Below are 26786 nucleotides of genomic sequence, written 5' to 3' on the forward strand. Positions count from 1 at the left end.
CATGTTTCCATGTCTGTAAAGTAATGCAAAAGTGATTTCTGCTCAGATATTAAGTCTGTTGTTTTTTTCTCTGATTTTCTCCCTCTTTTCCCTTTATATTTTAACGTCTGTAGGTCTATACTGTATTTTGTAGCCTGGTGTTTGGCTGCACAGTGTATAAAAGTCCACAATTTAAAAAATTAGCCTATTTTGTCATGCTTTTGGCATCAGTCAGCTGAGCTGACAGAGTGCACCGAGTGCACTGCTGCAGCTAGCACGTATGTGTGTGTTTCACTTAGTGGGAGACTAAGAGAGGCGAAGGAAGGTAGAAGGAGGACTATTGCACGCGGTCTTTCTGGAAGTCATTAATACTTACTGCTGCTTTGTCATTAGACCCACCGGTTGTAACTGGTGGTATTTTCTAGAAGGTCGATCTGAACCAGCCCACCCGGGGGTTAAGCACGTTGATCCGCACATCACCACTTTTTCTTTTGCATGAGTCAAAGCAGAGCTGTTGCTGCAGCTGTACATGTGGCTACCTTACATGTGTAGTTGTTGTCGTTCAGTGCTGGTAGAGGCTCTTCTCCTTCCTTTGGTTTTTAACAGCAGACTACAGCACTTGTAACCGTTTATGCTGTCCCTGCACTGTAAAAAAACGAGTACTGTCACATTTTGAAAATTTTGGCATCGACTTGGTGCCGAAGTATCAGTTCTCCTGACATCCCTAATTGTCAGTAGATGTTTAGGGAGACCTCTACATATATTGTATGCCGTTTTCAAATACTGCCCATTGCTGTGGCCCTAAGTAATAGTGTAGCTCAAACGATAACTATTTACTGAGCAGGCTCAGACATAGCTATGAAGAAGTCAATATCTACCTTATGCCAGAGCATCTGGTTCCAACTGCCAGTTGTTTTTTTTTCTCTCCCCCTTCCCCTTTGGAGCACCGCTGATGCCAGAAAGTTGTTCAACAGTGCAGCCTCCAGACCCATTTCCAATGCCAAAGCCACGGCTGGCAGAGCAGTTGAGCTTGGCAGTCCCAGCCCTGCACCAGAATCTATAGCTAACATTACCCTGCCAGCCACTGTAGCACTCCTGTAGACATTAGAGTGCAAGTAGAGAACCACCGTGCTCCATCCAGGCCAAAGTACTGCTGTGGGCACACTATCTGGCGAAACCAAGGCCTCTCTTGGCTCCAGCATAATACAAACCTCTCCCTTTTCCCTTTCCTCTGGTCCAGATGTCCCTCAATTGTCACCATTTGCCACAGAGCGCTTGAAGTTTTACAGTGCTGTGCTCATACAAACGAAGGGTTATGTCCGGTTGAAATTAATGAACAGAATTCTGGTGGATAGGTTACATGCTGTGTGTCAGTCCAGTAGTTTGTAGTGTATCTCACTCTCTGTCATGCTGCGGTTATCTGAAAATACCAGCAACAGGGTTAAAGCCAAAAAACGGAACTACCACCAACAGGCCAGTGTTGTCTGGGTTGTTGTGTTTATATGAGAGAGGCTTGTGGCAGCGTCATGCTGCAGGGATGCTTCTCTGCAGAGGGCCCTGGAAGGCATGGGAAGGTAGAGGGCAAAAATTAATACAGCAAAAAAATCTAGAGAAATCCTCTAAAAACAACACAAAACAAAACAAAAAAAAACCTTGCCACACTCTTTAAGAGAACTGTGACTTTGCCCAGGGGTGGCAAAATCTGAATGCAGACCACAGTCAAATACAAAATTGTGTTAGGAGTTTAAAATTGCTGTTCACTCACAGATTCTGTGCAACTATACAGAGCTTGAGCAGTCTTGTAAGAAAGAATGGAGGTTAATCTGCAGTTTCCAGGTTTGGGCTGAGCAATTAATTGAAGTTGTATCAACCGATATGGCCTCCTGCGTTTTTTCAAATATTTTTAAAGGCAAAAGTTGTGTCAAAATACCATTTTAAATCAAATATTGTCATGCTGCTGACATTCCTGGCCCACGCACAATATTCTACATCTTTGGTACAGATCCCTGAAAAAATCACACAATAATCATTTTAATATTCTTTCCATTGAAAATGAGAATAATAATGTGAACATGATCATTCCCTTTAATATTGCAACTGACTCTTCTTAAGTCCTCCCCCTTTTTGCTGTGTTCTCCACTAGCAGGTGAACAAACTTACTACCGATGAGCTTTCTTCTTTTCAGTTTCTTTCTTGTAGTTAGATGCTATGCTAGGCTTATCTATGTTGGAAAGAAAATGCAGTTTTGTTGATGTTGCTGGGGGACATGTAGAAGCAACATATATAGCTATATTCACATTTTAAGTCAAGTGTAAGCGTATATATACATATATATATATATATATATATACATACATATATATATACATACATATATATATATATGTATATATATATATATATATATATATATATATATATATATATATATATATATATATATATATGTATATATATATATATGTATATATATATATATATGTATATGCAACTCGCCGAGATTGACAACTTGGCTTCTTTTCCTGTGTGCTTGTGTGCTGAGTTGTGTTTCATGGCAAACTTTCCTGTTTCAGAAAAGTAGTTCAGAAATAAGAAAATCATGAGAATAAACTTCAGCCAAATTTTGTCAAAAAGGCTTATACAAATATGCCTGGAGCTTGAAATTTATTTAGATACGCTCAAATTAAGATAAAGCTAAAGGCAAACTTAGTGACATACCCAAGAAGTGATGTTTCTGGCAATGTATGATATACACGCGCACATGCACACATACGGATACACATACATACACATACACAGATTGTTTGGATGAAATGAGTATGTGATACAGATTTGGCATTGTGCTGCCAAGCCAGGACAGGATTTATTCACTCTCACTCTGTCTCTCACTCTGTCTGTCTCTCAGCCTATTTATTAACTAAAGAGCTTTCTCTTTGTTTGTCAGGGAGGATTGTCCTCAATGGAGATTTTCTGTGTAATCATCTGATTATCCATCAATTCCCTAAAAAGCCCCAGAGAGGCTGCATATCCACATTATGCTGAAGGGCACAGCAATGAGAGACAGGGGAAGGAAGGGGGAGGGTTTCCTGGAGGAAATGATCAAAATGGATTTTAGCTTCTTTGCCTGCTACAGGTATCTGCATTTAGTCTGGTTCTAGCTTTGCCTGCTTATGTATTCCCAAAATGTGAGGTTCTCCCAGCTTCCTTCTCATTTTCCTCTGTCTCTTTTTACCTGCCACAGACTGGGCTTCTGCCTACTCTGTAATATGCCGCCCAGTTTCGTCATCCGCACTGTGTGTTCCGGCAGTCTGAGAGAGCGGGAGCATCAGCTTGCATGCATTTGCATAGAGCCCTATGGAGATTGAAATTCAGATTGAATAGGTGTTTTTTTTTCCTTCTCCTCTGGCTGTGCCTGGCTTGTGTATGACAAATCTGTTGCATTAACTCCCAGGGTAGGCCGGGAGCGGGAATGTTTGTGGAGCGACAAATTACACATCAGAGCTTTATTTAACATTCCCTACATGGCTACAAGCGATGAACTATTAAGACGTCAAATAGAAGAACAGCTAGAGATGCAACCCTGCATGCAAAAATGCTAAAAACATAGGAGGGGCATAAGAAAGAGGAAGAAAAATCTCTTTTGCAAACCGGGACCTTGTGTGAAATCCTGTATGCTCTAATGAGATATTTCTTAGATAGTGTCTGCAAAGTAATGTCCTCTGTTTCATGCAGTAGTATTAAAGTGGTGCTCACGTAGTTAATTTACATTTTATAGCATGCTATTCTGACAATTGACAATTTGCTTGGGATTGCACTGAAGGCTGCCACTGTGGGTGAAAGTGGACTGGTTCCCTGTGTTGCTGTGGGCAACAAGGCTTACAATGTCCGAATGTCCACTGAATGCTGGTCTGTTGTGTTCCATGAGGTGTGAATGTCTTGGACCCAACACAAAGCCTGTTTATTGTTAAAAAACTCACACTAGATATTGGAGGAGTCTAAAACATGTCTGGACTGGCCTTTGTGGCGTGAAAGGTAAGTCTGCCCAACCCTGTCATAAGTTGAACTGAGCTGTATTATTACATGGTATTATAATGCCACAGTACAACAGTGCTGCACAGGGTGTGAAAAAAGCATATTGTCACCACTAGTTGGTACTGCAAGGCAGATTATTCGTGTGGGTGAAGCTCTTGAAGCAGTTTGTTGTTGTAATTCAGCTCTGCAGGGGGCCGAAGACCACCACAACAAACTGACAGACCCAAAGTCTTGACTTAGTTTTACCTTTTGTGGTTGTCATGGCCAACATGTTAGCACAGTGGTTTTCAAACCGTCTGGGGACCAACAGGGGTCCTTGAGTGGGGGGGTCGTCAGAAAAAGGAGGAACAGAATATTTTTAACTTCTGTCACATTTTTTTAGAAGTTCGAAGAGAAGACATAGGATTGGCCATTTTGATTGATTGTAATTCATAATGGTCCTTGTTTGATCATTGAGGGACTATGAAGACTTCATTATCTTAAAAACTAGAAAAATAATAATAATAATAAAACAAATACTCAGACAGACTTAAGACAAAATAACCCGTTTTCACCTGCTGCAGACAGACAAATATCTGAAAAAAACTCTTAAGAATTGTTGCATTTTTTGATCACCAGTATTCAAAATGAATTTCTAACAAAAGCTCACATCAGATTGTTCACCATATGTATTAGAATAACCATCAGTTTTTGTTGTTGGCTACTTTGTGTGTATAAATGGACGTCCCAAACGCTTTTCAGTCATGGTGGACCAATTAGATTTTCTTTGACTGGGTCAGATAGTTTTTTTTTTTTTTTTTTTTTTTTTTTATTATTGTCCTTTTAGTGTCATTTGCCTATCATTATTCTGATTCTGATTTGAAATCCATTTTATCCAGACTTTGTACAATCAGGACATCTTGCATCAGAGCATAGACACTAATAAATGGTAAAATTTTAATATGACTTCCTTTAACAGTACTTCTTGATATGAAGCAGTAACTTCTTGTCACTCCCCATCACAGAGTGTATTAGTTATGATTTTCTTAGACTGGCTGATTTTGAATAATTATTAGAGGCTTGGAGGGGCAAAGCTATGTAGTATATCACAAAGAAAAAGGCAAATATTAGAGTCTAAAAATAAGTAATTCTGTGGAGTGGGATTTTGTTTTTCCTTTCCCTGCCCTGGTTATCATCTTGCAGTTGCTTACACTGATGTCACACCCCCTTGAGGGAGTCCTGACTTCCAGGTGGGAAACTGTTTTAATGGATGAATAATCATTTTACAGGGTTTCTATGTGAATATATGGATCTATCACAGGTTTCTGAGTATAATATTCTGTGTTTCTTAGCTAAGGTGGTAACACCTGAGAGCAAATACTGTTTTAAAAATTATTAAACTGTTGCAGGGTTGATCAGCAGTGAGTTCTTACAAAATTTATTAGCTGGCTTTGATTCTGGCCGTCATCTGTATGTCCCTGTTCATCTTCTAGTGAATGGCTTGGCTGCTCAAAGTATCACTAAAGTGGAACCGAGGGTATTCAATAGAGAGAGAGAGGGGATGACTGGCCTTATTGCACCATTTGCCTTCTAAGTGTCCAAGGGAACACAGTGGTTGGCCTGCATTCATTGTACTCAGGCATGTGATTTTCCCTCCTTAGCTTTTCCAGCCCAGCCCAATTGACCCTATTTCTTGCCTTGCTCTGGCCCACCTCTGCTGCACACTGCTACAACCGGGTCATTGTCCTGATGATAAGTGCCACATCCTGTTGAGTGAAGTGGCGGGAGGCATTAGTCCAGCTCTGAATAGAGGGTAGACATCGACGCAGAGATAGGCTGCATGTCCAGGCAATGGAAAATGCCAGTCTGAACAGGCTCTGATTAAATAGATGGTGATTGAAGTTTCACTACAGACAGGAGGATAACTATAGCCTTTTCCCAGAGGTGGAGGTTTAGCTTTGTCTTGATTCCTCTCCCAGAGTTTACTCTTTTGTTTTGTGGTAGAGTAAACACTTTTCTGCTTTTATCTTTTTGTTTGTCTGACTTTCACACTTGTATTTTGGCATTTATACATCTAAACACATATTTCCACACATTTCTAGTTTTATTTTTTTTGTCAAGGAAGAGGACAGTTGAGCTACACACATCACAGTAGAGCTCATTTGGCTCTTTCACTACAAAAACGTGGGACTTGGAGCTTACTGTAGAGCAGTCTCATGATACCAGACAATGAGAGAACTCACTGCCAACTGATCATCTGAGGATTTCTAAATGCATAGTAGTTGCTGGAATGACGGCATGTACAGCTACTAACACACCTACACCCATTACAGTTTTCAAGGACAGCTCACCAGAAATAATACTTTCATCCCATTCCCTCAGTAGCAAGCACACAATTTCTGGATGTCACTGCCCCAATATGAAGGGCTGCCCTAAAGGTTTTGGATGGAGGCAGAGCGTAATGCATCATATTCTGAAAACCCCGCCCACTGAGGGGAAAAAGTCGGTGCCACAAGCAGGTGAAACGCTTACAAAACGCCTATAGATTTCAGCACGTTAAAGGCTTATTTTATCACTATGTCTACCAGAAAAGAAAAAGTATATGACAAACACAATATTATTAGTCTACCTCAGTATTCCTTCTCCTCACCTTTATTTTGTGGATATCTGTAAACAAAATGGCCAAATTAGCAACTGTAACATCAATCTGGACAGTTGGGATCCTTCAGTTTTCCAGTTTCCCTGCTGATGCCTCATGTTTCATTGCATGTATCCATTTTTGTCTCCTTAAAGTCACAGTTTTTTGGTTCTACGGTTCTACTTCAAGACATTTTTCTATTTACTATCAGATGGAAATGACAAGGAGGCACCATCACGCAAGTCAATGAAGAGCGATTAATTGTTTCCCTTTCCATTGTGGGTATGACTTAATTGTGCTCTGCCTCTATTGGATCTTTATTGCAATTTTTCAAAAACTCTAAAATTGTTTACACCCACTTTTAGCAATGAAGGTTGAGAGATTGTCCTCAGTGTCTATTGAGCAAAATGTTTAGAGAGTAACTTGTGTGTATAACTACAGAGCCGCCATTACGAAGAAGTGAACAAAAGGTTGACACTCTTACTATTCTTTAAATAGACATCAGTGAGGCCTAGACTGGCTTGTGAGAGTGTCTTTTTTTTTTGTAAAAGTGAAAGCAAAAAGTCTCCGTGCACAGTGCACACCTGTCATGAGAGCTCTGATTCCAGATGCAGCAGAATAGAAATAGGCAGGCGAATTGTGCACATCAAAGCACCAATCAGCAGCTCGACTGCCAAAGCTGGGATACCACTCTTCGCTGTCCCCTTCCTCTCACTAGTCTTTGTTCTCTCGCCACATCCTCCTCAGCACCACCTTTCACAAGCTGAATGACTGTTTCAAACCCATTTCACAGCCACTAGCTTGACTAATATTCCTCTGCCATGTGTTCCTCCTCCATTACTATCCATGTGACATGTCTGTGATCTCTCCTTCTCTAAGTTTGTGAGCATGTGGGTGTGAGTATATAAATATGTGTTATGATTTTCAGTGTTCAGCTGTCTGAAAGCACCTCTTGTCTACATTCTATAAAGCAGTTTTCTGTCTCGGCCTGTCTGAGTTGCTCCTGATTGATGTGTAAAATTGGACTGTTTTTGCTCCCGTATATTCCCGAGGCGGGAGATCTGAGTGGGTTTCTTTTTCCTTGCCTCCTGAGGCACACAAACTATTTCATGTTCTTGTGGGTTGGAGTCAAACGGAGTACTACACATGAAGGCGCACACTGCAAGTTGCAATAGATTGATCTGCTCCTTTTTGCTTGTTTTCTGTGCTATCTGTATTTTTGTGTATATGTCTTATGTGTGTTGTGGGGAGTGTAAAGCTTGCCACCTGTGATGAATTGCCGTAGCGGTGGAGACAAATTTGGACGTCGAGGAACGCTGGTTTTGCTCAGAAATTCGCGCTGCCTCTCTGCTCTGTGTAATGATGAAGAACTGGGCACATGTAAGCCAGAGGAGTGCAACTGTTGCAAATGAAAAGCACAACAAATACACACATAGAGGCAGGAAGGCAAGCAAGCAAGGAAGTGGGCCATGATATATGCACTGTGTGTGTGCATGTGTGTGTTTGTAGTTGCAGCTTGGCATGGGGGGTTGGGTACAACCACAGCCCACCACCCTGGGGACACTCTGCCCTCAAAACAGGAGCTTCAGTGTACAAGAGGGTTTGCTGTGAAGCGACCATGTACTGTAGAACTGATTGACAGCTTTTGCAGGTTTTCAGAAAACCCACTGTTCTTCTGCATGACACTGTACGCATGAAAGAAGGCAGACCCCATGGTACAGCGTGACTGTAGTGGTAGTTAATGGCTCATGAAAGAGTCTCAGATCGAAAGAGATGAGAAGAAGAGCTTGTAGGCATCTGACAGAGGTGACAAGTTTCAGAGGTTGATCGCTGACTGGAATCCCAGTCCTCATTAATAGCTTTTGAAATAGACCAACACTATCTGCATCTGTACATATTTCAAACAGATTTCACACTCAAGCATGTACTCAAATGAGGGGCTTTTGATTTCACTCAAGTGCAGGAATGGACATTGTAGATATTTTGTTGTAAAGACCAATCAGTGTTAATGGATATGCTGACTTGTTGATTGTGTTGGCTTTAAGCGAGTACTTGTAGCTTTTCTCGAGTGAAACACATCTATTATTTAGAGCGTTTATTACAGAGGTTTTTATTTTTTTGACAGCCGAGGAGCCCTTAAATAGAAATTTTGCCAGGGAGCCCCTCATGCAGATGCCTTGGATTAGTGAGAGCTGGTTTGCTGTGGATGATGCATGCTTGACTGGGTCAGGGCTGTGATTATTTTCACTAGTGATTAATCTATCAATTATTTTCTTGATTAATCAATTAGTTGTTTGTTCTGTAAAATGCAGAACATGGTGTTCAGACAGTTATCACAATCAGGCAGAGATGTCAAAGAGTCAACATGGTTTAAGAGAGGTCTCAAAGTCTTTTCAAATGAGTTTAGGGAGCCATTGAGGGAGAATCTAAGTTTTTCAAGTCTAATGGACAGCAGCAGCTCTTTCACCCACCTGTTGTGGGATGGAGGTTGAGGGTGTTTCGCCTGGCCAACAGGGTGGTAAAAGGCAAGAACAGTCTGCATGACTTTAGAGGCAATAGGCTGCAAGGGGGCACCAAACAAGTCATAAAAAATAATAAATAATTATATGTATTTTTTTGTATCATGATAATTCAAATTAATGAATCTAAAAACCTCTCAGACCTCCTGCCAGAGTGCCGTGGACTGGATTGCCACCACTGATTTATAACTCATATCACTTGTGGTACATTTCTTTTAGTAATAAACAGATTTTAAATGTGTATTCAGTCACAGTCTCTGATGCTGGCCATGGAGCGGTTGGCTAAATCAATCACTGTGTGCTAGGCAGAAACACTTAATTACTATATGATGTTTTTCTCATGCTACTGTTTTTTTTTCTTTAAAAAGCAATTATTTATTTCTCAACCTTATGAAACACACTCACCTTACTATAGATTAAGGGTCAGCATGTAGTGGCTTGTGGACCAGCTTTTGCCCTCCATTAAATTCAATTATTTGACCTCACATGAACAGCAGAATAATGCTGTGTCTTCCTCCCCAGTGTATTGGCTATATAATAGGTCATATGTTGGACAGCGCCTGGCGCCCACAATGAACGATGGCAAGTAAAAATGCATAAATAGATAAAAGGTCCTTGGCCAAACTTAATTGCCTACATTTATTCTAATTCCATTATCATAATTAATATTATTATGTTAAAAGTTTTTTTTTTCAGATCACTCATTGTACCCCCCACCCCCCTAATATATGCATAGTTAACTGTAAGTCTAAATTTGGTGTATTTGAGTGCAGTATAATTGTATTTGGGAGGCTGCATATTTGCACCCTGGGAGTCTCTCTTAAAGGAAGCCAGTCTGTCCGGGTCCCTGTCTGCATGATTGGCCATTATTATAAGTCTGCCCCTGCTCAACCTTCTGGCAATATGCGCCTCATACTAATAATACACTCATTCTGCCCCTATTTCCAGTTTTCATGGTGGTTTTTTGGATTGCAGTTCTGCCTCTGTTCACAAAAATTGCAAAAATGTGATTGCCGTCCCCATGGTTACTTAAATTTGTACGTCACAAAAATAGAGCCTCATGTGTGCACATAGAATGTCATGACCTTTGGTGCAGTAGAGGGCCTGATAGTGCTATAAAGTCCAGTCTAAGACACAGAATTAGATTTTTTTATATTTTTTATATGTGTGGTATTGTTCCACAGGGAATTCAGATGAAACAGAAGGAAGAGGAAAAATTCTCAAAACCTTAATCAGAGCAATGTCCTCGTACCCTTAACTAAATCAGTGGTGGGACCCAGCAGTGATGGTGTGTATTGTGTGTAATGTGTACATGTTCGGTATCTTAATTGCATGTCACAGTGGAAGCACCCTTTGTTCTGTAAAGCAGCAATAGACATGTGGCATGTGTTTAACTGGGAAAAAATGGCATATTGTTGTTTTAAAATCTGATCTTTTTATTAATTGCTATGAATTATTATATTGCTATAAATATACTTGTGATTTAATCGTTGATTAAAAAGTACAAAAGAACAAATTGAACTGAAGACTGTGGGAATTAGTGAGCAGTGACCACACAATGTGTCTGATTTTGAAATCAGTGGCCTGACCAGCTGTGGTGCACAGAAGGCTTTGACTACTTGCTGAAATGAAGACTCACAGAACCGACTTGCACTAGTGTGTGGCATGGCAGAGCTCATCAAGAGTACTTATTCACTCATGGATGGAAAACCTCTCCCCTTAAATAAGTGCTTTTTTTTTTTTTTCCAGAAAAGGAATAACTAAATAAAAACAAGGTTTTCTGTTTTCCCCCACATTTATTTTTGTTTCTTTTTCAACTTCTCATACTGCAGTGCAGCACGTTTTAACTACAATGAAAAACACTAAACTAAACGACAAAATGAGACTGACAGACATCATGTGAATGTCATCCAGCAGTCAAATGTAATAAAACCACCAGAGTTCAGCGGCAAACAGCCCATTACATCTGCATGGTGGTTGACAAAGACGTCACCTACCGTGGTTGTCATGCAAATGCATGACAACCACGGTATAAACTTTTTCACTGGCAGCGTGTGTTCTTTCTGAATGTTCCCATATACCTGCTATCTATTTTCCTTCCCATTCACTGGAGGCTGTTTTCACTGTAAATCACTAGCCAGGTCCATCATTCTGTCTCAGGTGTCAGGGCCAGGTTTTCAGCTTGTACCAACACAAGGCGTGATTTACATGTCATATCTGCAAAGCTTTTCCCTTTCTACAGTATACAGTATCTGCAGGCTTGAGTGCTCCATCCCTGCTTGACAGTCTACTATATGTCTCTCTGTATGTGACTCTATTATGAGTTCAGTCCTTCCCAATTCTTTAGTCAACCTCAATGCAGTGGACAACTAAATCACACTAGAGTGCAATCACCAAGGTTCACTTTTGCACGGTAGGTTGTCTTTAAGAATCGGCCGACTTGTGCATTACTGGATTTGCTTCGAACTATTCCCATCATATACTGGGCACTTGACTGTAGCTTACAGTATACATATGATATAGCAGCCTGCCATTGTAAGTTCCAAATCGTTGCAGTTCGTATGGCAAAGCTCACCACTAAAACCAACTGCACTTTATCTGATTTTGTTTCTTTACCTCTCCTCTGTCTTCCAACACCCACTCATTCTTTTTCTTCCTGGGTTTTTCAGAGAATGATGAGACAGGTGTGATGGATAGTTTGCTGGAAGCCCTACAGTCAGGAGCTGCATTCAGAGACCGCAGGAAGAGAGCGCCAAGACCCAGAGGTGAGTCTCATATCCTTTGCCTGCATTTATACACAAACAACAACGCACAGAAAAACCTAGTATCCATATTGTGTGGGAAAACTGTGAACTACGTTCTGATTACACTCAGATGTTCAAAACTCAGAGTGAATCCTGGTCCTAACCTGCCAACTGGATGCATATTTCTCTTGTTTTGTTTTGAAAAGCTGAGTGAATTGAATGCATCCTCGGGTTATCATGCCTTGGCTCCATACACTCTAATTTTCAGTCTCTTGAAAAATACACTAGTTTATTGTTTGCTCACATGCTTGCTAGCATCACAATGACAGAGAATGCTCAGCCTGACAACATTACTACAAGTGTTTGATGTTTGGATCGCAGTAAAAGACAATACACACCAATTTTTCTTTCACACAGTCTTCATCCAAATCCAGGAATTGCAAAATTGAAAGAACAAACACATGTTGTGAATCTAAGATGGGATCTGTACATGTTTGGAATTGATTGCTTATTCAGTTCTACACTCTTAGAAATAAAGATGCTAACAAAAACCATAAATGGTTCTTCAGCTTGTCTGATAGGAGAACCTGTTTTTGGTTCCAATTGGAACCCTTTCAGAGAGTTTTACTTAGAACCCAACATAGAGGGTTATGCCTACAACCATCTGTGAAAGGTTTCACCCAGAACTTGCTCTGTGGGTTCTACCAGGAACCCTTTTTTAACCATTTTATATTTATATTTTATAAGGGTTTTTTCTAGAACATACTCAGGGGGTTCCACAGAGAACCATTTTATATTCAAATGGGTTTCTCTAGAAAATATTTAAGGGGTTCCACCAAGAGTCTTTTTATATTCCAAGATTTTTATCCAAAACATTCTCAAGGGGTCCTACAGAGAACCATTTTATATTGAGAACCCTTGACGAAAGAGCTCTTTAAGATTTCAAGAATCCTTGAAGAACTCTTTCATCTAAAAAGGGTTCTTTCTCTTAATGGAGCCCGTAGTCTTACAAGAAACCTGTTCGTCATTAAAGGGCTCTTCAGAAACAAATTGTTTTGAGTAGAACCTTAGCATTTCAGGAGGAACCCTTTTGGAAAGCTTATTTCTAAGAGTGTAGCTGACAGCTGTGCCCTTACACACAGTATTTCTTGTTAATGAACTTCACTCCACAGCCATTCTTCAGGCTCCTCATGATCTTTTTGATCCCTCTCTGTACTGTATGTGTTGGCATCATTTGTCCACTGCCCTCCTTCCAGATAATCAGCAGCAGACGATCAGCCCCAGCTCCTTCCGCCAAGTTCTCAGGCCTGTTAATTATGGTAAAGCAAAAAAAAAAAAAAATTAAAAACGCAAAGCTAAAGCCTCAAGCATGCTCAGCTCTATCTTTCATCTGTTGCTGGAAATCAGTCATGAACATTCCTCGCATGCATTGCAAAGTCCCCTTGACACTTCAAATGTCCTACTTTTTTGTGTGTCCTGTGACCTTTTCAGTTGTCCGGTTGCCTTTTTTGTGACCTTGTGTACACCTTCCGAAAGGGTGGAAGGCCATTGCTAAAACAGTTTGAGGCATTGCAATGTGCAGACTGTGAGAAGGAGCAGGGTTGAGATTCTTTGAAAGCAGTGTGTGGGCTGTTCTGGCGGCTCAGTTTGGTAAGGTTCCTAAATTGTTCAGTAACTGCAGCATTTTGAGCTCAACCTCAGCCTTTGGATGCAGTTGGGATCTTTCATATTTTTAAAAATATTGTGTCAAGGAAGTTTCAGATGTCTATTCAGATCAATACATGAGTCAAGTGTCCCAGAATTTTGTGGAGAGGATAAAAAATTTTTTTGTCTTGAATTCCTCACTGCTGGCCTATGAACTGCGTGTTTTTGTAGAGCAGTGAGAAATGTGCACTGAGATCAAATATACAGACTAAATGCTGTTCTACAAATTGGATATAAGCCACTTGTAGCATAGAGCACTTCAAGTGCTCAGTGTTATTATTTTGAAACACAATATTAATAATTTTATGTTAAAAGGGCAAGGGTATGCGTATCTAACCATATATCCTTCTGTGAGTAACAACTGGATTGGATATTAATTATACCAAATAAATTGTGCTGTATTATTCATGGATGTAAACAGATATTGTGCTTTTAGCCGTTGCTAAAATAAACAACAGCTTTCTTCTCTTGTCAAAGGTTTTTCACAATCATTACAGAAGCACTTAAAAAATCACACTGTAACCCTATTACCTCTTATTACTTGTAATTGGAATCCCAGTGGGCTGGGTACAGGCACACATGAATAAAATTATTCACGCTCAATCCACCCACATCATTGATGGCAATGATAAAGGGCCTTGCTCTGTTGTTCTGCTACGACTTATCTGAAATTAGATTGGAAAGGGACGAGGGGGAGGGAGACATACAGGGTGGGAGGAAAGAGACAGATCGAGGTGGCTGTAACATAAGAAATGGAGAGAAATGGTGTGAGGAAGAAAGATAGAGCCAGTTGGTAAGGGTGAAATTAAGGAATAATGTCGCAGGGAAAAAAAAATTGGACTCAGATATTATTTGTGTGTGTGAGTGTGAGAGGGAGTCGGTAAGTATAAGAGAGAACAAGCCAGAGCAGTGTTGTATTAACAGGGGATTAGAGTGAAAAGAAATTGCAGTGCGTGAAGGAGCTGCTGCTTAGTGTCCATGTTGTGAAAAGACCCCCGTGGTGTATTCTACAGGTAAGAAGGTCCCGGAAGGTTACTGGCCCGGCTGCCCCCTGCTGGCAGCTTCAGACACGGCCTTGTTGACTAATAAAGCTCAAGGCTTTAGCCTGTCACTGCAGGCATCATACTCATTGCCAGCCTCCCAGAGCAAACACAGCTAATTACTTTTCTCTGCCCAGCCCCAGCACCAGCTCAGCCCTCTCAGTGCCCATTCATCTTAATTTCCCCCTCTCTGCCATCTGCCTCCTAAATAACACTCCTCCTCATTTCCCTACCATCCCATATCCCCGCTGTCTTCTTCTATACTCTCATGGCCTGACAATGGCCCTCCCCAAACATAATTGCCTGTTATTGGTATGGAGTCTCCTCCACTTCTCCTGCCTCACCCGTTCTCTCTCATTTCCCATCCCTCCTTCTCTCCTATGGAGATCCAGGCCTTAATTGCCCTGGGTTTAGTCGCTGGAGTGAGTGAAACCCGCAGGATGCTCTCAGTTTAGTTGGGAGGTGATGAAGTTTAGTCTGCGGCGCAAGCACTTAAACAGCTGCTTTCACTTTCACACCATCCTACCACCTCCTTTTCCCACAGTTTTAAATACCCTTTAATAATTGATCTCAAGGGTGTTGCTACAGTCCAGTGGAGCAGCAAAGAGAATTAAAACAGAAACATCTGCGCCAGAAGATACTGTAATTAGTGGTGAAGGGGGGAGATTTGAATGGTCAATCTGAACATGCATGGAGCCATTAAGGTTTCGCACCGAGGGAGGCTCAAGTGCACCAGCCTGTTGTCAGCAGAGATGAATCAAATGGCCGATAGATTGCATTCCCCATCGCAAGACTTTGATGAGACTGTGGAGTAGTTCGATTACAGCTATGGTGCTCTGTAGTCATGATGAGTGTGATTGCCATGCAACAGAAAATGCAATTTAAAAATTCCTCGCAGTATACTCCACTTTTTTTTTGCTGCACATGAAGGGGTGCACATTATTCCATCCCTTGTTTTCTTTCCCCCTACTCTTCCTCTGCTCTACCCCTGTTGTACTCTTTGATTTGAGTTCGGGTCCTGGCCTGGGTTCCCTGCATTTTTCTCAGCTTCCTTTCCTCCCCTACCCCTAAATTGGCTCAGCACACTTTCACATGAGCCAGCAGCTAAGGTGTTTAGCTTGGTCGGCAGTCTCCCTCAGCACACATCCACACGCACACATAAAAGTACACAGACACACCCGCAGACTTCAGGGGGATGAAGGTAAGCAGGCTTTGTGGCGGCTGTGGCCTGGGTTAGGATAAGGCTTCAGGGCTCTGGGGTTCCTCGACACTCTAAATTGGATTGGGCTCCACAGAATGATGGATCGATGGTGGTTAGCCACACAGGTGTAAGAGACTTGAATCTGCAAATTGAATCTATAAAGCATCCATAGCTTTTTAACTGTGTCCTCCTGAAAACACCTCTCCAGGCACTGTCTGGTCATTTCAGCCCCCTTTGCAAGCCCTCATCACAGCCTCGCTGCTGACTTTCAAGTTGGTGTGTGCATGCACACGTTGAGGAGAATCACATAGCTACACTTACTTTATTTTATCGTTGTGTTTGACAGAGACCATGAGCCCCTGAGTGTGTAAGACAGCACAATCCAGAGGTGCATTATGAGCAGCCCCACACAGTTTTTGCACCTACAGTACAATATGTACTGCAATTTGTGAGTGTTACGATCCAATAGCACAATTTATCGCAATTTTTGTTTGTATTCTTAACACAAGATCATGGGATCATGGGGTGTTGTTTGTTTTCAGGGACAAACAACAGTTATAAACAGCTGATTGACTTGCAGTGTCTGACTTGTTGTTGTCAAATTACAATGTTGCGCTTGTCTTGCACTCCTGAGGTGTGGTTCTTCATGCTGCCTGACGTCTTTGAGTCTGGAGAGGAGTGGGTGGGGGGAAACAACTCGTTTCAACTACAGACCGTATATTAACTAGGATTTCAACTTATTTATTATGGCTCCAACTTAATGTTTGGACTGCTGTACTCATTTTTTTTTACATGCTGTTATTACATATTGCTCCTTTAAAGGTACTACTAATATCTGCAAAATATTTATGTCAGCCCTGCTTGAAGTAGCTTGTGTTGTTTTAATGTATTATGTGCTTATTTTTTCTCAAATGTTTTATTAAATTATTGCATTGCAAGCAAAAACTGCACTATGCTAAATTCCACCGATTTTCATTCTGGATCACAGTTAAAAACAGTACAATAATCTGCAGATTCTGCTTGGTCTTGATTATGAATGTATGGGAGTGCTATAATGCCTTTGTACAGGAATGTTCCATTATGTAGAGAGTGTGGGGAGCAACAGGATCTATGAAGAAGTAAATGTCTCCATCTTTAGGAGCAATTACTTCAGATGTCTTTAGTGAAACCCGACCTAACAATTATCATGTGTGATATAGCTCTGAACTAGAGCTTGAAATTGATGTAAAGGTCAGTTCACAAAGTCAGTGAACCCCTCTACATAATGGTTATTTTTTCCAGACTTGCACTTGAAAGCATTAAGGTTTTCAACCTAAAAGCAAGCTTCTACTTACTGGAGATGCTGTCTGCTGCTGCATATTTGTGGAGTCTACTTTATGACCCTTTTTGCTGAATTTATGTTTCTGTATATAACGTTGGATGCAGCTATTCAGTGCAGAGTTAAATGGCTTGGATATAGGTGCGAATGGTAGAAGGAGATGACTAATAGGCTTAATTTGAGACTCAACCCACGATGTCTTTCAGAGGCTGTGCTGCAGAAAATCATTAAGACGAAACTGGGGAGAGTGTGAAGTTGAAATGAAAGTCAAAAAAGCAGGATAATAAAAAAGCAAGCCTGTTCCCTTCTATCCCTGTGTGTTATATGTGCTCACATGTGAGACATTTCTGAAAAACTAGCAGTGAGAGTCAGTCACTGCAGCTTCCTGAGGCAGGGATACTCTAGTGGAATCTGCTGTTAGATGCTTGCCTTTTTGATTTGGCCTCTTATAGACTGTGATATGTGGATTCCACTGCAGGCTACTGTATCCCGCAGATTGCGTGTGTGCTCTCTCATCCCTCTTTCACATTTCTGTCTCTTCATATCAATGTCAATTATGGGAGAAAGCTTCCCATTCCCTCCAAAGTTCCTCAGTCTACTCTTTACTTTTTGACTTTGTTTTGTTTCCGCTTTATCTCCTCCCTTGCCTTTGCTGTTTTTCCCCCAGACATGACATAAGCAGAAAAAGAAGGGGTTATTAAATCATTTCAGTAAGCCCAAGACAAAAAGAGGAGCATAGACACTCTCCTCCCAAGATCTATTCGAATTGATGCTAGACGTCATTGTTTCAAAAGTGTAACTGTAGAAGTTGCTGATTTATCTGCATTTGGTCACCATATATCATCCACACATCACGTACGGCCGGCGCGTTTTTCATTAAAGTGACAGATTATTGCCAAAGAGCTTCTGTTCCTGAACGCCGACTGCTCAGTCTCCCATTTTCACACATACACGCTCATGCATACATGCATAGAAATTGTCAGCTTAAACCCTGCACTTTAATGATGTGCAGGCAGAAGGTCAAAGTCCACGCCTGGGTCGGGGGATTAACCGTGTCAAAGCCTTGGACAGGTGTACTGCTCTCTGTATTCATGTCCACAGACATCTGGCCACTAGAAGTCACAGCGTCTCTCTTATTGCCACATTTGATTGGTGGTTTCGATGTTTAACTGTTCTTGTAGACAAAGGCATATCCAGATGGGAAAGTGTACCTTGACCTGCCTTTGTCTGTCTGTCTGAAGTGCAGCACTTGGTGTGTGTGCGTGCGCATGTTTGAGCCTGCGTGCACATGCATAGAACAGATGGAGCAAGAGGGCACCTTAACAAAGTGGCTAGTGTAATTAGGTCCAGCCTGTGCAGTGAGACTTGTGGAATAGTAATTGAGGGATGTAGAGAGCAATGAACGAAATCTTTTTTTTTAACCTTTATTCTAATTTTGCTGTGAACAATGCTCTCTCTTCCTGGTGTGCCCTGCTGCACGCTTACACAGTTACACTTAGTCACACATGGAGGCTGCCAAGTACAATACAGTCTGATCTGTTGGCCAATTAGCAGCTCTTCTAGAGTAGTTGGGGATTCGTTTTCTTAGATCTGTTCTACCGGTCTGGTGATTGAGCCTGTGGCTTCCAGACATGAGACATCTTCTCTTACCTTCAGACCGGAGGCAGCAGCTTGTGTCTGCCTGAGACAACTAAATGGCATTCATTTGAACATAAGACAGCATGTGCCCTATGTTTAATAAAGTAATCACCAGGAAATATGTTTCTGTATGAAAAAGTTTCTGTTATAGATTAGGGTTGTTCTGATACTGCCTAAAATGTAGCAGAGTCTGTGCACTGTTGTGATACCATGTAATGTGTTCGCCCTGAGATGGGACCAAATTTTATGCTTATTTGAGGAGGGAATCGCCAGCTTTACTTTTGCATCAGACGACATGGGCGAGTCCACGATACTGTAGCCGGTTAATGGTGAGCAGAAGGTCTCGGGGTCTGTCAGGAGGATGAGTAATCCAGTGGATTGTGCATTTCCTGTCTGGCTACATTACTGACTCACTGATCAATAGATTATGTGCGATGTGTACACCAGGTACTCACAGTACTCTGTTACTGAATTGTGAATTAGGGCTGGGTATCAGTACGCAATACCTATAAGGTATTAATTGAAAAAAAATGACTATATGGTTTTGCTCGCAGGCAATCACCTTCAAAATAAGGTCTCAAAAGAAGTACTCCATTGGTATCAGTTTAAGAATACTGGTATTGTAATTTTTTAAACAATACACAGCCACTGTTTTTGCTTTATTTCCTGATTGGGTTTGTTTTTGTGTGGTATCCATGGTAAAACTTTTTGAGTTGTCTTTCTTTTGTGAATGTGTCCTACACTGAACTGTTTTGGGGTTATGGGGAAAACAAAATGGACTAAAGCTGAGATTTTTATTTAATGCACTTGATTTCAGTACTTGGTATAAGCAGATCCGTAAAGTTCATGTATCGGAAACAGTATCAGGAGGGAAAAAATGGTATGGAACATCTCTTCTATAGATTATGTTTTCCATTTGGCACGCGATCATGATGCTTCTTACCTTTTCAATCCCTCCAGGAAGTTGCAATTAAGGCAAATTCAACCAACCCACCTCATTTCTCCATGAAGTTGCGATTTTGTCCAATCATCGCAACACTTACACAAATTTAACCAATCATTGTAGCTTCCCCCAAGTTCCACCAATCAGCAAATACGCAAACATCGTATGTGCATGTCTTAATGAACCTACTAGTCTGTCTGCTATTTTTCTGTATTTTGTTTTATTTATTGTGTCACAGGTAATGGAAAGAACACAGGGTTTATCATTGTTATTTATCAATGGTCTATGTACTTCTATATTTCATAATTTTGTGCCTGCTATTTTGACTAAATTTGAGCTAAAAAAACATTTGTTTCTTGTGGAGTACCCCCAGGATGCACTTCTTCATTTACAAATAAAGCATATTTTGTTGCCTTTATGGTAAAGTTTCTTAGAGCTCTCAGAAGAGAGTTTGGTTTTATTCTTCTGGGGACTAGTTCCCTTTGATTTTTAAAGAATTACACAAAATATATGATATTTCATTGCCAAAAAATGCCTTAAAACGTTGTATCACAATTCTTAAGAAAAGCTTCTGTGAAATCAGACATTATAAGACACAACAATCCCAAAAAAGCCTGCGAAATCCTGGAGGGACTGATCTTGTGTTGCCTCAGAGGCAAGGACATAGATAATGAAAAACTGCTTTATGGCTCCCACTTGTGCTGTTATTAAAGTCCTGGTTCCTGAACATTCAGAGGCTTTTTCAATGGAAACGTGTTAAATTTTGATGTACACACACATATCGAGCTGTGTTAAAACTAATAATTACTGTATTAGCCTATGCTAAGAGGACAAGCTTAAAGAACCTCTAGCAAATATATCCTTATTCATAAAACTGTAATCTCTGTAATCCATGCCCAGTCCAGAATGTAAGAAGATGAGAAAGTGAAATGGTGTGCCGTATACACTTGACTGATTGGAAAGGTCAGTGTAATGTGTGAGAGTAGAGTTGGACATGCATGCACACACACACACACACACACACACACACACACACACACACACACACACACACACACACACACACACACACACACACACCAGGCTCAACTGTGCCCACTCAGTCCTAAATAGAAAGCAGATGATAACGAACACCTCTGCACTCTACTCCATGTCGCTCTGCCGTACATCCCACGTTTTTAGCCAAGTCCTAAGCCGATCAGGCTCCTCAGATATCCACTTTTAGCTGGATTATGAGGAAGCTGGGCTGTAATAAAGGCTGTGGATCGTGAAATAGAAAGTGGTGTTCAGCATGTCGAGCCAAGGACCCTAATCAGCCCATTCACACCAGCTCAGGCCCCAAACAGTAGGTGAAGCTAAGCTAATGTAGGATTGCTATTCAGCCAGCTTCTGAGATACTCCCCGTCTCTTCTTTTCACACACATACTGTCTCGTCTTCTGCCTGCCTTGATACACACCTCATGTGCAGGAGACAAAGGCAGAAAAGCCGATGGGCGAAAAGTCTGAAGATTTATCGGGGATTTAGTTTAGATACGCATCTCGGCTTTTATAGGACTTTGGGATCTCTAATGTGTCATTGTTTTCTCCCACCCTCCCTCGGTCTTTGTCTCTCCCTTTCTCTGCCCCTTTCTCTCACGAACCTGTTATGTACATTGATTGAGACCAGGCTCTTACATAGTACTCTAGTTAATAATGCAGTGAGAAATGAAGTCATTTTCACCATGGCTTTGTGCTAATTAAATTTTACAGCAGCCTTATCGCCCAGCCACACACATTCCTGGTCCTCCCACATTTACCAAGGCCAGCAGCCATATCACATAGCCGTCAGGAAGGAAAAAGCCAGGGAGATGATTATATGAACTTCTGTTGTTATGGGAGGGAAATGAGTACTATCTCCTCTTTATATCTATGCCCTCTACAAAGGGAGGTGCTTGAGTCCTGTCTCTGTGGTAATACCTTTGGTAAAGGGACGTTTGAAGTGCTCTAGCAACATTTTTCCCCTACTCATCTCACCATTCTGTGTCCTTCTTGTTGCACAATTGTGATATCTCTTTATTTGTTTATCTTTTCAGCAGGCTGCCCGTCTGGTTTTGTGCTTTAGGCTAACATTTGCGACTGGTCACACCGTGGGCCTTGGCAGAGAGACACCACTCTGTTTGCATGTGTTGCTATGGTTGCCACTAAGCTGTCTTGACTCGGAGGTAAAGCAAAGAATTTAGGTGGGAGTGATGAAAGTGGGATAATGTGTGGTTTAAAATTCCACTCACTTTCCCGCAATAACCAATCTGTAAACAGCCTCCATATCCAGGTATCATTCTCTAGTGCACCATACTCATACAGAAATAGGAACAAACACCAAGGCTCCTGTTGTTGATGATTCCCAGGACCACTTTAGTCCAGAGTGATAAAATGATCACATCCTCCCCAAACTGCCTCATCTCTCTGTCTCTCTCTCTGGCTGTCATTTCTGTTGCCACTCCACCTGCTCTGTGTCTCCTCGCTGATCCAGAAGCTCTAAGTGTAGCGACAGGAGTTTCCACGCCGGCAGAGCGGGAAGGCCAGCCCTCAGGCAGCAGGATCTGTTTGATGCTGGATTCCCCTTAGAGAGTGGGATTTGGGCTTTGCTGATCTGCCATTATACCGCCCTTTTATGCCCATACACTCACTCATTCACACATTAGACTGTGTACAACCACGTGTTCACTTCAGCACGTACACACTCACACGTCCCCTTGAAGACACTCAGCCTTGAGTCACAGGGCCATGTATGTGTCTCTGGCCTCTGGGCTAAAGAGCTTCATTAGTCTGGCACTAGCTTTGATTAGCATCCTCCGGGGTACAAATTAGCAAACAAGCTCAAGTGATCCTGTGAAGAAATACTCACTCCAGGACTTTCTGCAGATTTATGAGCACTTCACAAGCATGTGATTTTCCCTGTCATTTAAGAGATGGCAATTGTACCTTAAATCGAGTTTTGTTGAAGTCTCATTAGTGAGGATACTCTCCAAGAAGATGAAACTATAGTATCAGATGATTAAAAGCATGTGTACACCAAGAAGATACAATATTGAACAGGATTTGGTTTTACTTTAAAAATATATTCTGATATAGTTACTAATTACCTCTTAAGAAATGTTGTCAGTAACCTAATCCAAGTAACACAATATGCTATTATAACCGTTTCACGTAATGTTAATGTAACTTGATTACTTTCTTTTTCTTTTGGATTACTTCAGTACCGAATATGGTGAAATTGTTTAGCCTTACATGATGTTCTTCTGTTTAGCTAACATTAGCGGTTGGTCTGTGTAGCTGATGTGTGGCTAACCTGTATAGCTAATATTAACTGTTGGTCTGTGTAGTGTAATATTACTATATGATGCTATATTGTCTGTGTACCTAACATTGGTGCCTCTTCTGTAAAGCTAACATTAGCAGTTGTTCTGTGTAGCTAACATTAGCGGTTGTTCTAGGTACCTAATGTTAGCAGCTGTTTAATTCACTTAACATTAATAGTTGTATAGTGAGTTCTTGGATGATGACACTATTGTCTCAGCTGAAGGCAGAGCCTCATTGCACTGTGAGGTTCCTCTTTTCTGATATGAAGACAAAATAATATTGAAATTTCCACCCATCAAAGCATTTTTTAACTAGAGGCTATGATTATGAATCAGTAAGTATAAGATTAGCTGGTTTCATTCAAGACCAGCATGGTGTTGTGACACTCATAAAGTGTTGTAATATGTGTGCACAGCACATTGTTTTTTATTTTGAAGTTTTAAGATTGTAATCCTGCTAATAATCCCATTTTTTTAAAGAGTGTCATGGAATACAGTTACCTTTTTTGGAGATCCTAATTATGTGATCCCTTTACATGTAGTGCATTACTACCCAAGTCTGGTAAGGAAGTAGAATGTCTTTATTTGCTAACACATTCATTCATGCATTTACTGTATGTCTGTGTATGTACATTTATTTGTACAGTATGTGCTTTTGAACATGTGTGTACTCTAACACATGTACCCAGGTGTGAATGGGTTCATTCACTGCCTCAGTAAGAGCGTTAATGTGTGGAGACGTAGCTTGTGCATGTGCGTTGTCCAAGACTGTTTTTCATTCAGGTGAAAATTCCTAGAGCCGCTGCCTGCTCTATAATAACCATACTTGACATTTTCCTGTCCTCCAGCCTGTGGAGTCTAGCAGATGCTTTCCATTCCAGTTGAACCCATTAAGGCCGTCTCTTCTCTACTGCATCCACCAGCCTGTCCTTTGGCAGGGCCCGTCTGAATGTCAAAAACTCACTGTTTAGCATCACAATAAAGCAGATACGGGGCAGAGGAGTAAAGGAAAGGAAATGGCTACTGGCTGGCAAAGGCCATGGAAAAAAAAGATTATTTTAAAAAGCCAGCCATTGCTCACACAGTGCCATATAGCGAGGCTGTTTTTTTGTTTGTTTGTTTTTTTTCATCCTTGAAACATAAATGACTGTACACAACGGTCAGTGACTGTTGACTTTTCTTCAACAACTGATATAACTTGTTACAAACAGAATACAGGCAAAATGTAACTTTATAAAGCAGCTACTTTTTACTTGGTCCAAACTATAAGTGGACCTCTACCAAAATATGTGCTTTTCTGGAGTTATTTCTTCATTTCTGATCAAATCCTGTTCCATACCACTGGCTTCCCTGTTGGGTGGCTGACCCTGAGGTTGTAAAATTATCTTGCTGGACGTTCCGCATTGATTGTTTCATTTTTAACAGTTATATGACTAAAACAATAACTAAATAACTAAACAAGATGTGACACCTTTTGTAATATTTGCTAGAAACAGACTTGCCCTGCCACAGAACATTCAATTTCTGAAAAAGGGATGTAGACTTTCACTGTCTGGAATAATCATAGAAAGTAAAGTTATTCTGAATGCTCCACTGTTTTCATAGGTTGACCAATATCGCTTTTACACTTCACTCAAGATGAGAGCTTGTGAAAATTAGTGGGTCCACCTGGGATTGTACCTTTTCTCACTGTAGAGAAAAGCCAGATGTTAGTGGATTTTTCATCCAGTGTAAAAGGGGCTTAATAGTTGAAAATGAGATATCTCTGTTGCTTTCAAATTGCTGCTTGTCTTGTGCATATCAGCAAAATCGCAATGCAAAATACATTTTAATTCAGTCTGATAGAAACTTTGCTGCGCCTGTTGTTGAAAACAAGAGTTAACTGACCCTGCTTTGGGTTCCTCTTGAAGATATGATTTTGATTCCAATGCTTCAGTGAAAAAATGTCTGGCTTCACAGAACTCCATCTTTTTTTAATTTCCATTCAGTGTCACTAATGAAGTAAAAATTGTGGGGGACAGTAGAACATATTTTGTAAACAAGCCATATTAATTACCCTTAATTAATGAATCACATTAGAGCCCAGCGGGAATAGGGGTTAGAACTTGTAACAAATTCAACAGCAAAATTGATTGACAGAATATAATGAATAATTTAGGGATTTATACAATAATCTTTGGAAAACCAAATGATAGAATAACTGATCACTTTAAATCTTAATGCAAGTTTTGATTAAATGGAAAACATAATAACCGTGCCCAGTAGACTTGATTATTGTTTTGGTTTTCAGGCCGTGGCGTCTGTGGCTAGTCTTGATTTGTGTACAAACCTGATTATTTTTCTTAACGGGGAGGTAATTAGCCTGGCTAGTTTGAATGGTAATTACAATGTCAGACAAAGAGGAAAGAGGCTGTCTAAATGTATTTCACAGATAGTTCTGTGTTTGTCCACACAGGCAGCTGCACACAGATAGACACACTTCTATACACGCAGATCCTATTCAGCATGCAGGAACATCTCTAGGCAAACACAATTATTTATAACGTTTGTTTTGATATAGCGTACCTCACATTTGCAAGCTAAAATAATAGAAAATTGTTTATTTGCTTCTTCAGTATAAAATTTTCTGATACTGGCAGAAACACAGAGCAGGTTGAGCAGGGATGTTGGGATGCAGTCGGCTCTCTGTTTTGTGTACCTCATTACTCTCACTTTGAGTTCTGTTAATAATGCTATTTCTGCCATTGTTGCATACGTAGAGAGCCTCTAAATGCAGTCAGGACCGAGATATTTAATTTTCTTCAAAAGCACAAATAAAGACAACATGCATATGCAGCTGTTTCCCACTTAAATCTTGCCTCATGTCCATTTTTTTGTTTTTAATATATCCTCTGGCTTGGATCAGAACTGAATAAATTACATACAATATGTTGTGCATACCCAACACCAGTTATTCACACAGCATGGCTATAAGCCTGTATGGAAAAAGGACCAGGAAACTTTGTTTCTCAAATTTACAAGCGATATTGATCAAACAAAGATAATTCCCTTGGTGCTTAGATGATGTTACTGTTGTAGCTCATTCTATTTTGACGACAATGACAGCATGTGCTCAGGCCCAGTGGGCTTCTAAAAATGGGAAGCAGTCAGGTCTGCAGACTTTCTGTCTGCACACAGCACTTTGTTGGTTGTGCGTGTTTGTAAGCATTAACTTCAAGAGTACATCTTTCATCCTTTTTCTCCTCCTTATTGCCTTCCATCTACTCTGAGCCAGTGTTTTTGACCTGATACTGAGCTTGGAGCTTAGAGACTTAACCAAAACAACTTCAAAACGCTAGTATGGTTTTCACATATAAACTGTGCTTAGCCAGCTTAGTGTGGATATGGTCCAAAACTCCAAGGGGAAGCAAAGGGAAATCCACTACAACAGAAAATGTATTCCCAATTTGAGCATTTTATTTAAATCTCACTTTTTTTCTGAAGTGCTGAATTATTTTATGTTTTGTTTTTTTTTTTTTTTGTTTTTTTTTCAAATACGATAAAATTAAATGTATCTGTTGCTGTTACCCGACACTTCATTGTCATTGTGTAAAGGCAAAAGGGGATCTCTGCAATATTTCTTTTGCAGTATGATGGAAACTTTTCCCATGGAGGCACAGCAAACAGGTGCAGACAGGGCACTGGCACATTTAGCATTTTCAAGTGCTTTCTGA

The 26786-nt window shown here is 40.7% G+C and overlaps 1 protein-coding gene across 4 annotated transcripts in view; it reads left to right on the plus strand.

The window, feature by feature from the left end:
• Positions 1–26786, plus strand: part of LOC146332762 (protein diaphanous homolog 3-like) — a 225916-nt gene that overhangs the window by 144226 nt on the left and 54904 nt on the right. For 3 of the 4 annotated variants that reach the window (XM_084715020.1, XM_084715028.1, XM_084715048.1), the window contains 2 exons: positions 11817–11912; positions 13148–13210. In XM_084715020.1, the coding sequence (XP_084571146.1) occupies positions 11817–11912; positions 13148–13210 (159 nt within the window). The remainder of the gene's footprint in view (positions 1–11816; positions 11913–13147; positions 13211–26786) is intronic. The other variant, XM_084715038.1, reaches the window with a different exon arrangement.

Source organism: Lutjanus erythropterus, chromosome 1 (genome assembly GCF_056507025.1).
Source record: "Lutjanus erythropterus isolate fLutEry1 chromosome 1, fLutEry1.hap2, whole genome shotgun sequence".
Taxonomy (NCBI): Eukaryota; Metazoa; Chordata; class Actinopteri; order Lutjaniformes; family Lutjanidae; genus Lutjanus; species Lutjanus erythropterus.